Genomic DNA, 12901 nt, shown 5'->3' on the forward strand with positions numbered 1-12901 from the left:
CTCAAGTCTTTTCGCCCTAACAACGGGAGCCGTTGTCCCAAAGGTGGGAATACAGGAGACAAGCTTAGGTTCAAAATAAGTGCATAGAAACGCATTGGACTTATTTTGTATATATTTTTACGAGAGTGAAACCCTCTTACTTCGCCGCTTTCTTCCAAGCCCCTCCTCCTACCACTCACAACAACAAATATGAGAGATCACTTCTTCCTCTCTGACAAACTGTTTCAACTCGCTATTTGCATTTGAGGTTTGGTCCAACAGAATCGGTCACCAACACCAAAACACATTATTTTACTGTAATAGAGAAGTTAACCTTTGGAACCATACACTGTTTGTCTCAACTCTTCACATTTTGAGCAGAACAGACACTACTAAAACGGATGTACCAATGAACATTCATTCTGGAAAATGAATGATCAGGTTTGTCGTGCGCGCATTACGTTACCACGTATCGCTAGCAGCATTTTAGTCAAATCAAGATTGTTATACTAGCTGTTTAGTCTGTGTTTTATAATGTGCAATAAGCATAAAACAATTATATATGGAATTGGCAACTCGTTGTCATTCTGAGAAATAAGGTATGCCACTTGATTTCCACATGTGAACAAAGTGGACAGGCTAACATGCTGTTTAAACAGTTGGAGACGGACAGAAGGGTGTGTTCATAACAATTACACTGTTCTAAATTGTTAGCTGAATTCACAGCTTGTGAAATTATACCTAGATCCAAGTTGGCTAAATTTCAAATCTAAATACTAGCTGGCTACTCACCAGCACATGGGATTGAGAGATTGTTTATGAGACCTGTGTTAATTAAGCAGTAAGGCCCGAGGGAGTGTGGTATATGGCCAGTATACCACAGCTAAGGGCTGTTCTTAGGCACAACGCAACGCGGAGTGCTAGGAAACACCCCAAGCCATGTTATATTGGCCATATATCACAAACCCCTGATGTGCCTTATTGCTATTTTAAACTGGTTACCAACGTAATTAGAGCAATGTTTTGTCACACCCATGGTATACGATCTGATATACCACGGCTTTCGGCCAATCAGCATTCAGGGCTTGAACCACCCAGTTTATAATTTGCTATAATGCCTGCTACATTATTAGTGAATATGCATTATGTATGGTTCTGGTTAAATTTGTTACAAAATGGGCATTTGTATAGACAGACCTGAAAGCCAGATCAGTCATTATTGCAAAAAAAGCAGGTACAACTATTTTGATAAAATCAATACATTATTAGTGGGTCTTATGGTTATGGAAGGAATATATTCAGCCTAGGTATAATTTCAAAAGCTCTGAATTTATTAGATTATTTCTGACTGTCTTAAATGCAGTGGTTTTTTTTACCTTTAATTGTACAACAAAGCATATATATCATGAATCGCCGATAAGTTTGAAATAAAATTGAGATATGAGTTTTAGGTCATATCGCCCAACCCTAATTAGAAGTGAGGTGGTCTAATTATTATCAAGTGCACATCCATCCTGACCATAGACCACTTAAGGTAGCACTTTTATTTACTTGGAACCTACATGGTAAAATGGTCAATTACGCAATAATAACCAAGTCATTTCTGTACTGTAAAATAAAGCGCTACCAACCTCTCATAGAAAGTGGATGGGAACATACTTGAAAAAAGTTCTCAAAAAAAAAAACATCAGTCAACCTAAAGCAACATAACTACAAAGCAGTCAAAATTGTCATTAGGGTAGATTTTTGTACCAAAAGGCAGCACCTCCTGAGAACTTAAAACATGGTGGTCCTGATAATGATATGGTGGATGCTCACCTGGGCTTTCTCCTTGTAAGGCTGCAGATCGGCCACCAGCCTCTCCAGCTCCTGGGCCTTCTCCCTGGAGACACTCAGCTCCTGCTTGGTCTGGTCAGCCTGACCCTGCAGCTCCTTGAGCTGCTTGGCATGGTGCTCTGAGGCCTGAGACAGGGCTTGCTGCTGAGAGGTCTGCAGCTCCTTGGCCTGGGCCTCACCCTGGAGCAAACTCTTCTCCTACACACAACATAAAGAGGGCAAGAGTAGCTAACATCAATAATTTGCTGTTTGAAAGGGGGGAAGTGGTAGAGTGAGGTATTCCGTGTTTATGGTAGAGACAGTAAAAAGTATATTCCTGAGAAGAAAAATGTATGCTGTTTTACAACAAACATCTAATCATCTACTTTATCCCGACCATCTCAAAGCCTTCACTGGGTTGTCACTCACCAGTTGTGTGATCTTCTCCTGCAGGTTGCTTAGCTGACCCTGATGCTCCTGCTCCTTCCGGGCCACTTCCTGCTGTTGTTGCTCCTCAGAACGTGCTCTCTGCTCCTTCTCCTCTGCAAGTTGAGTCTGTAACTCTTCCAGCTTCCTAGGTAAGGGGGAGGAAGGGGAGAGGGGGGTGACTCTCTGACCAAGTGAGACAGGTGGCATTCAAACAAACCAGGGATTCATTGTAGGGGGCAGATTCAAATGTTTTTGGACTGAAACTGATGAACTGAAAACCAGGGTGATGGAAAAGTCAAACCTGCTTTAAGGATAATGATAACAACCCATGAAAACTACAGGATCATGACAAGTTCAGTCAATAAATAAGTGATAATACACTGAGTATACCAAACATTAAGAACACCTTACTAATATTGAGTTGCACTACCCCACACTGGAAACTGAAAAGCGTTCAAAACCCAGCAGCGTTGCAGTTCTTGACACAAACCATTGTGCATGACACCTACTACCATACCCCATTCAAAGACACTTCAATATTTAATCTTGCCCATTCACCCTCTGAACAGAACACATATCAATCAATCAAATGTATTTATAAAGCCCTTTTTACATCAGCCGATGTCACAAAGGGCTGTACAGAATCCCAGCCTAAAACCCCAAACAGCAAGCAATGCAGATGTAGACAAACAGTGGCTAGGAAAAACTCCCTAGAAAGGCAGGAACCTAGGAAGAAACCTAGAGAGGAACCAGGCTCTGAGGGGTGGCCAATCCTCTTCTGGCTGTGCCGGGTGGAGATTATAACAGAACATGGCCAAGATGTTCAAACGCTCATAGATGACCAGCAGGGTCATACAATCAATTATCTCAAGGCATAAAAATCCTTATTTAACCTGTCTCCACCCCTTCATCTACACTGATTGAAGTGGATTTAACAAGTAACATCAGTAAGGGATCATAGCTTTCACTTGGAATCACCTGGTCAGTTTGTCATGGAAAGTGCAGGTGCTCTTAATGTTTTGTATACTCAGTGCATGTTCGACGGTTTTGTGCATCGTTGTCACACGCTCATTAAATATTGTCACTAGAGGTTAACCTGATTGTCGACGGTGAAATTAAGCCAATCTATTTGCATACGTTTGAGAACACCTTTGTTCATGACATTTCATTTCATTGTGTACCTTTCTTTCTGAGTGAGGTCTTCATTCATTTTGGTAAGCTGTGCTGAACTGTCACCTGATGACTTCATCATGTCTGAGATGTCACTTTGGAGCTTGGCCTTGTCGTTTGCGAGCTGATCAAGCTTCTCCTCTCCAGCCTTTAGCTTCCTCTCCAGCCCTGGGTCAGAGGAAAACATCATTCAGTCAAGGGTAACAAGCCTCAGTCCACATACACAATCACTAGTGATGGGGGGGTTACAATTGCATATCGCAATATTATTTTGATACTTTGACTTCCAAGTATTGATCTGTAAAAAAAAATACATATGATGTGCTAGGTAGCGTTAGCTACCACTAGTCGGCTGTACTAGCTTTTTCTCCATCTTCTTTTTAAATAGTGAGCCAATGTTTTCAGCACTTATTTCCATGACTGATCAAAACTTATTTTCTCATGCTCTCTCGTCTCTCTGCAGCAGAAATATAGTGAGTAATGTGTTTGGAACATCAAATTCAATAAAATTGCAGTATTGAATCGCAATACATATAGAATCGTGAGAATCTGCACTATTGGTTAAGGGCTTGTAAGTAGCATTTCACAGTAAGGTCTACACTTGTTGTATTCGGCCCATGTGACAAATAAAGTTTGATTTGATTCGCAATACATATCGTATCGGCACCTAAGTATTGCAATAATTTCGTATCGTGAGGTCCATGGCAATTCCCAGCCATAACAAGCTAACATACTGTATCAGTGCATTTATATTTTCCAACGGGCCTATACATTTGGGTGAGGTTTTATTCTCACCTGAGTAGCCTCGTTTCACTGCCAAAAATAAAATTAAACCATCTAGTGTTCAGCGAAATAACAACACAATGTCAAATACAGGTAGCCTAGGTGAATAATTAACATCCAATCACATTAACCGTTACTCTCTAGCGGGAAACGTTCACTCTTGCGCAGACATTTAGAAACGTGACAATTTGAGAGAGAAAAAGCCACAGGAGTTTTTTGAGCGAGAATAAAGACGAGCTTCAAGTAGTGACATGCATAAAAGCAACAGATACAATTAATAAGAAGGGGCTAGAAGCGTCTTATATGGTGAGCTACCGAGTGGCTAGGACAGACAAGCCCCATACTATTGTGGTGGACTTAATTCTTCCTGCTGCAGCGGATATGGCTGGGACAATGCTGGGGGAAAAGGCCCAAAAAACTATACAGACAATGCTTCATCAAACAACACTGTTTAACGCATCATTGACATGGCAGGAGATGTTTTGAAATTACTGCTTCACATACAAGCCAGTGAATATTATGTGTTACAGCTGGATGAGTCAAACGACGTGGCGGGCCTGGCACAGCTCCTGGTATATGTCCATTACGTTTATGGGGGTCAATTAAGGAAGACATCCTCTTCTGCAATCCACTGGACAGCTTTGTGACATCAAATGGAGTTTGGTGGTCAAGATGTTTAGGTATCTGTACTGATGGGGCAAAAGCCATGACTGGGAGACATAGTGAAATGGTAACGCACGTGCAAGCAGTTGCTCCCGACACCACTTGGGAACACTGCAGCATCCACCGAGAGGCTCTTACTGCCAAAGGAATGCCTGACAGCTTGAAAGACATTTTGGACACTACAGTGAAAATTATTAACTTTGTTAAAGCAAGGCCCCCGAACTCTTGTGTATTTTCTGCACTACGCAAGGATATGGGCAGCGACCATGTAACGCTTTTACAACATACAGAAGTGTTCTGGTTATCAAGGGGCAAAGTATTGACCCGTTTTTTTAAATTGAGAGACGAGCTTAAAGTCTTCTTTACTGACCATAATTTTCACTTGTCTGACTGATTGCATGATGACGAGTTTCTCACACAACTGGCCTATCTGGGTGATGTTTTTTCTCGCCTGAATGACCTGAATCTAGGATTACTGGGACTCTCCGCAACTATATTCAATGTGCGGGACAAAATTGAGGCTATGATTAAGAAGTTGGAGCTCTTCTCTGTCTGCATTAACAAAGACAACACACAGGTCTCTCCATCATTGTATGATTTTTTTTGTGTTCAAATGAACTCAAGCTTACAGACAATGTAAAATGTAATATAGCGAAGCACCTGAGTGAGTTGGGTGCGCAATTACGCAGGTACTTTCCCAAAAGGATGACACAAACAACTGGATTCATTATCCCTTTCATGCCCTGCCTCCTGATATCTGAACAATAGAGCCTCATCGAAATTGCAACAAGTGGTTCTGTGAGAATTTAATTTAATCAGAAGCGACTGACAGATTTCTGGATTGGGATGAGCTCAGAGTATCCTGCCTTGGCAAATCGCGCTGTTAAGACACTGATGCCCTTTGCAACCACGTACCTATGTGAGAGTGGATTCTTGGCCCTCACTAGCATGAAAACTAAATAAAGGCACTGACTGTGTGTGGAAAATGATTTAAGACAGACTCTCTCCAATACAACATTGCAGAGTTATGTGCATCCTTTCAAGCACACCCTTCTCATTAACCTGTGGTGAGTTATTCACAATTTTCGATGAACAAATAAAGTTTTATATGTAAGATGGCTAAATAAAGAGAAAAATTGTTGATGATTATTATTATATTATTATTTGTGCTCTGGTCCTATAAGAGCGCTTTGTCACTTCCCACGAACCGGGTTGTGACAAAAACTCACACTCATTCTTATGTTTAATAAATGTATTGTATAGTGTGTGTGTGGCAGGCTTACAATAATGTAAAAAAAACATTTGAGAGTGCGCTGACCCTGGTGCTAGAGGGGGTACACAGCTGGAGGTTGGAACGTTTGGAGGTGTATGGGACTATAAAAAGTTTGGGAACCGCTATCTACCAGAAATACTACAACAAAAAACAGCAGGTTTGGAGACCCCTGGTGTAGGTTACACAACTGAACGCATGTAGGGAGAATGGTCACATTGAGCTGTGTGTCCTGTAGGTTAAGAACCACAGTGCTGGCCAGTGTTCTGACCTGCAAGTTGGCTTCTAAGAGCCTCTGATTCGGTGGAGAGCGATGTGCACTGCCCCTCTTTTTCGCCAAGCTTCTGAAGCAACTCTGAAAGAGAGAATTAAGAGACTGACACTATTAGCTTGCGTCATTCAAGCGCTTAACACCATGCAGCACAAATACATGTACTATATGTACTAATCTACTGTGTACTGCCTGGCCCTGTGGACCAATATAATACATATTTTTTTATAAAACCACATCATTGTTAGTCATTAAATTAGCTTGAAGTCAACATTTTGTATCTAGGAATATGATGCGTCTTGCTGATAAAAACACATGTAACACAAGTAATAAGAAAACAAAGACTAACGTTAAAGGACCAACATGGTCAAAGTAAATATATTTACCTTGCATAGTTTGTGTTGACTTAGTCTGATCGTCTGTGCTTTCTGACAGTTTTTGTTTCTGAGGAAATAAAACTTTGATGAATACATCCGTGCGTGCGTTAGTCAGAAAAGTATTCCATGACAAACCTCAAAATGGTTGCCAATTACTAATGTTATACACAAGTTTCATCATAAGTGTATAATTGAAGGTCTACCTATAGGTAGATACTTTATCATTCCCATGAAAACAAAAAGCTAGCATTTCAATACTATGCTCTTCCTTACCTGAGCTTACCTTAAGCCCTACTGTCCCATCAGTCATGCAAGGCCACCCACTCCCATTCCCTGGCTCCTCACCACCCCACATAAGCGCTAGTACTCACCACGTTGCCCAGCTCTTGCTCCAGAGAGCCCGTGTTCTGCTGCACAGTGGTCAGGCTCTGCTGCAAGGAGAGGATCTCCTGCTGCCTGCCCTCCAGCTCAGAGCTCAACTCAATGACCTACAGCCACAGGCCAGGGCATGACACCATGAACATGGAGGACATTTTTTGGGGGGGGGGAATGAATGTGTGACATTATGAATATGAAGGACAAGCTAAAAATGAATCCAAATGAAACAAAGTAATGACTGAAGGTAAGGGTAAATCATAACATGACATACCAGTTGTATTTATTTCATGCCAATATTTCTGGAAAACTCACATGGACGTAAAATAGAAACTGGATACGGTCATGGACAATGGGAGGGTGGTATGGGTATGGACCTACCTTGTTGCCCTGTGAGCAAGCTTGTCTCTGGGTCTCCTCCAGCTGGGTCCTCAAACTCTGGAGCTCTTGGTTACCTTGGCCTGCCTGGGAGTGCAGAGCCTCCATAGCTGCCACCTGCTCCTGGACCTCCTTGGCCCTGTCCTGGGTCTGCTGGACTAGCTTAGCCTCCTGCTCCTCCAGTTCCTTTACCTTCAGCTCAGCAGTGTGCAGTTTGACTAGCACATCCTCCATCTCCACCAGGTGCTGCTCCTCAGCACTCTCCACACTGGACCGCAGGCTCTCCTCCAGGCGCTCCTTCTCCTCTGACACGACCAGCAGCTGTTTGTTAAGCTCCCCCGTCTCCTGTGCCCGGGCTGCAGACTCTGCCACACACCTGGCCCCAGCCTCTTTCAGTGCCTGCTTGTGCTCCACCTTCAGCCTCTCCAGGGCACTCTTGGTCTCCACCAGCTCTGTCGCCTGGGAGCCAGCCCCTTTGCTGAAGGAAACCTTAATCTCCTCCATGGCCTGCTGGTGTGAGGCGATGGCAGATTCCAGCTTAGAGCTCCACAGCTCTATGGCATCTGCATTCTCCTTCTCGTTCTGGCTGATGTGCAGCTTCAACTGCTCGTTGTCAGTGGAAAGCTTGGTGGATGAGACTTGGAGCTGGGCCATTGCCTCACTGTGTGCCTTCTCCTCCGCTGCCAGCTTCTCCCTCATCCCGGCATGCTCAACCCGTTGCTGGTCTTCCTGAGAAGCCAGCTGAGCCCTCAGAGAGCTCACCTCCTCCAGGAGAGGGGAGGTAGTGGAGTCTGAGCCCTCTGACTCTTGCTGGGCCTCCAGACGCAACCGCAGGTCATCCACCTCCCTGGTCCTCAGCACCAGGTCCCTCTCCAGCTCCATTATGCGGGACTTCTCTGAAACTGTGGCCACCTATGGGATGGCACAACTCTGGCTCAAACAAAACTGTGTTCTTCAACCTTTGGAAACATTGTGATTGTGCATGTACTGACAGGAAAAAAGGGTAGCTGTTGAAACCCCCTGCCATCAGATAGGTCTACGGGGAGGAATCTTTTTCAAAGAGGGTCCTATCGAAACAGATGTCCACCATAGTTGCAGTAGTAGCGTAAAGCAAGTAAACAGTGCAATCCCACATTTACATAGGATGCCTACAGTTGAAATATTACACTGCCCTCTAGTGGATATAAAATAAAACCATATCATTCCTCACATGTAATTCTTGTGTATTGAACTACACTCCCCAAGTGCTGCAGCGTTTACTGGTTTTCATCCTTACCTTTTAATCAGGGGTCGATTTAGACCAGAATAAAACCAGATAGACTTTCTTGACAACTAATGATATCAACCTATGAATTAAGGACCGGGGGAAAAGAAAACCAGTAGACTACGGCTCTTGAGAATGGCAGTTGAATACCCCTGCATTGGCTGACACCCCTGAGGGAAGCACAGAAGAATTGCTAAGGGATGGGAGTAGGAGAGAGACTTACAAGAGGCGTGGGATACTAGATGGGCAGGGCAATTGGGGCTTGTAGGATTGGGGGGGTGGGACAAAGGACCACTGGGAATAAGGGATGGTTGTATATAGGGGTGCTGTCTGGCTACATGTCCTAACAGCAAAGTCTTTGAGACTGTGTGCTAACTGTGAGCAGAGGAACACATGGAGAAAGAGGCAAAAGAATCAGACGGCTTTGCCGTTCTCTGGGTAAAATCTAATCTAAAAAGAACAGAATTGTTGTATAGTTAAACTAAAAGTATAGTAAAAAATAACCCTGATGTTTTCAAATGTTTTCAGTTACAGCAGTAAAGTGGTTACGATTGCTGTACTGGTGACACACAGGAATGTGAATGGTTCATGTTTGACAAAATGGGAAGAAAATGAAACCCTGCGTAAGATGCTGCATATTATAAAGCAACTTTGAAATTGGTTTAATTGGTAGCACACACCTTGGAACTACGGATAAGGCCAATAGATAATATTAGTTGCTAGCAAGTAAAAAGATTAGACAACTACACCATTCAATGTTTGCTTAGTGACATTCAAATGCAGCTACAGTGCCTTCAGAAAGTATTCATACCCCCTGACTTATTCCACTTTGTTGTTACAACACAAATGGTTCTTTCACCCATCTACACACAATACCCCATAATGACAGTAAAAACATGTTTTTAGATTTTTTTTCCAAATGTATTGAAAATTAAATACAGAAATATCATTTACATAAGTATTCACACCCCTGAGTCAGCGATTACAGCTGTCAGTCTTTCTGGGTAAGTCTAAGAGCTTTGCACACCTAGATTGTACAATATCTGCACATTATTCTTAAAAAGAAAAATTCTAGCTCTGTAAAGTTGGTTGTTGATCATTGCTAGACAGCCATTTATAAGTCTTGCCATAGATGTTTAAGCCGATTTAAGTCAAAACAGTAACTAGGCCGCTCAGGAACATTCAATGTCGTCGTGGCAAGCAACTCCAGTGTATATTTGGCCTTGAGTTTAAGGTTATTGTCCTGCTGAAAGGTGAATTTGTCTTCCAGTGTCTGTTGGAAAGCAGACTGAACCAAGCTTTCCTCTAGGATTTTGCTTAGCTCTATTCCATTTATTTTTACCCCCCCAAAAAACTCCCTAGTCCTTGCCGATGACAAGCATACCCATAACATGATGCAGCCAACACCATGCTTGAAAATATGAAGAGTAGTATTTGCCGCATTTTTTGAAGTTTTCCTTTAGTGCCTTATTGCAAACAGGATGCATATTTTTGAATTGTTTTATTCTGTACAGGCTTCCTTTTCACTTTATTATTTAGGTTAGTATTGTGGAATAACTCCAATGTTGTTGATTCATCCTCAGTTTTCCCCCATCACAGCCATTAAACTCTGCAACTGTTTTAAAGTCACCATTGGCATCATGGTGAAATCCCTGAGCAGTTTCCTTCCTCTCCGGCAACTGAGTTAGAAAGGACGCCTGTATCTTTGTAGTAACTGAGTGTATTGATAAACGATCCAAAGACTAATAACTTGATTATGCTCAAAGGGATATTCAATATTATGCTCAAAGGGATATTATTATTTTTTTATTTTATTTACCCATCTACTAAAAGGTATTTATTAGGATCCCTATTAGCCGCTGCAGAGATATCAGCTACTCTTCCTGGGGTCCACATGAAACATGAAATTATACATAGTACAGAACATTACAAGTCAAGGACTGAAATACATCAATTTAAAACGCCCTTCTTTGCGAGGCATTGGAAAACCTATCTGGTCTTTGTGGTCGAATCTGTGTTTGAAATTCACTGCTCGACTGAGGGACCTTGCAGATAATTGTATTTGTGGGGTTCAAATATGAGGTAGTCATTCAAAAATCACATTAAACACTATAATGGCACACAGAGTGAGTCCATGCAACTTGTGACTTATTAAGAAAATGTGTTTACTCCTGAACTTATTTAGGCTAGCCATAACAAAGGGGATGAATACTTATTGACTCAAGACATTTCAGCTTTTAATTTTTAATTAATTTGTAAAGATTTCTCAAGACACTTTGACATTATACAGTTATTGTGTGTAGGCCAGTGACAAAAAAAAATCTAAGTGTAATCAATTTTAAATTCAGGCTGTAACACAACAAAGTGTGAAAAAAGTCAAGGGGTGTGAATACTTTCTGAAGGCACTGTAAATATTGACTCCTACCATTCCCAACCCTTTAAGGCAGAAAAGGTCAGAAAAACAGCATATGGAAGCCAGTGCTACAGGTATCTGGAGATCCTCTGTTCCCCATCCCAAGATTTTCAACATTACCCTGGCCCCATCCCCACTCCACCCCTCTTTCCAAACGCAGAGCTATGTAGAGCAAGATCCATTACCCTAGTGTCTTCTAACTCTCTCTGGAGTTTCTCAGCTTTGGTCTTTTCAAAGAGCAGGCTCTGTTCAAGCTCCTTAATGTGGGCATGCTCCAGTTTGGTCTGCGTCTGTTAGTAAAGAAGGGAGAGGAAGAGAACACAACCAGTGCCACTATCACATGCCAGCCCAACACAGAGAGGAAGAGGGAGGTGGGAAGATTTGCGGGTGGGTGGTTGGGTGGAGGAGGGTGTTGAGGGAGGTGGAGTGGGGATGGGAGGGGAAGGGTACCCCATGCCTAGCACAGGTGAGCATTGGGGATGTTGATGAAGGAAGGTGATATGAGGATATGGGAGAAGGAGCAAGGGAAATGGGGAGATGTGTTATACTTATGGGTATGCAGAGGAATACATGCAGAATGACCTGGTGAACCACGACAGGGACAGACTATGAAGGAATGCATAGAGGCATGTGTGAACTGAGTGAGTGAGCCGGCAAATGAGTGAAAATCTAAATGGACGAGATCCCCCCCCCCCCCCCACCCCCCGTTTTACTCCATGACATGAAGGGCCTTCATGCACAGAAAAGGGACAGCAACACTGCTCTCTCTCTCTCTTTTGTGATTGCTCCCATTTGTAAAGATCACTGATCAGTAGATCAATAAAGAAATACCAAAAACCCATGTACATTTATAAACAACTTAGAACAGACAAAATCAGTAAACACTGTAGAATATGGGGCAAAACATATAAAATGGACTAGTACTCTGATAAACACCTCCCGCTCCCAAAACTGATACATTAAGTTTAATATTAAGGTTAAAATGCCCCTAATAATTCAATGCTACCAAGTGCAGAACATTTACTTTAAATTTCAACAGATTGCAATGGGAAGGTCAGAGGTCAAGCCTGTGAGATGGTGGAGGGGAGCATCTCCAGTGGTTCCATGCTTAGCACTGGGCCAACATGAAGGACAGGGGGAGGAGAGGAAACAGAAGCAGTAACATCACTGATTGAAGTAGGTAGAGGACAACATTAGTACACAGTCAACTGTTGCCGTGCTGGTTTGATTTTAGGGTTTTTTGTAAGTTTGTTTGTTTTTAAAAGCTGCATGCATGTGCTTAATACATTTGTTGCAGTAATTAGTACACAGACCGTTAGTACGCAAACAAAATAAGATAAAAAAAGGGGTACTACTTCTAACCCTGTGGCACTCATTTTTAAAGATAACGTTTGTAGTGGAATGCCTTCAGGGTAATTGGGATGGTCCCGATTGTAGTGGCACTGTGGGATAGATAATGACAAATCATGTTCATGTTAACAGCCACCCTGAGCCCATTTGCTTCCGAGTCTCTGCTCCGTAAACAAAGATATGGGTTGCCAAGGGAGAGGCAGAAATAGTTAGTTGTTTTCCCCAAAAATTGCCCACCTTTCCTCATTCCCATCAAATAGAACTAGAGAGATGTGTTGGGGAACAACACTGTGCTAACCTTAGTCTGATGTACCACTGGTATTTCTTAACGAGTGGAACACAGGAAATAAATAAACACCAACAA

The 12901-nt window shown here is 42.5% G+C and overlaps 1 protein-coding gene across 8 annotated transcripts in view; it reads right to left on the minus strand.

Annotated features, from left to right (window-relative positions):
* Nucleotides 1-12901, minus strand: part of LOC129853601 (CAP-Gly domain-containing linker protein 1-like) — a 47244-nt gene that overhangs the window by 17092 nt on the left and 17251 nt on the right. For 6 of the 8 annotated variants that reach the window (XM_055919799.1, XM_055919796.1, XM_055919803.1 and 3 more), the window contains exons 9-16: nucleotides 11373-11477; nucleotides 7514-8422; nucleotides 7129-7245; nucleotides 6767-6824; nucleotides 6381-6464; nucleotides 3405-3561; nucleotides 2224-2368; nucleotides 1798-2013 (exon numbers count right to left, since the gene is read on the minus strand). In XM_055919799.1, coding sequence (XP_055775774.1) covers nucleotides 1798-2013; nucleotides 2224-2368; nucleotides 3405-3561; nucleotides 6381-6464; nucleotides 6767-6824; nucleotides 7129-7245; nucleotides 7514-8422; nucleotides 11373-11477 — 1791 coding nt within the window. The remainder of the gene's footprint in view (nucleotides 1-1797; nucleotides 2014-2223; nucleotides 2369-3404; nucleotides 3562-6380; nucleotides 6465-6766; nucleotides 6825-7128; nucleotides 7246-7513; nucleotides 8423-11372; nucleotides 11478-12901) is intronic. The other 2 variants (XM_055919800.1, XM_055919802.1) reach the window with 2 other exon arrangements.

This window comes from Salvelinus fontinalis, chromosome 4 (assembly GCF_029448725.1).
Source record: "Salvelinus fontinalis isolate EN_2023a chromosome 4, ASM2944872v1, whole genome shotgun sequence".
NCBI lineage: Eukaryota > Metazoa > Chordata > Actinopteri > Salmoniformes > Salmonidae > Salvelinus > Salvelinus fontinalis.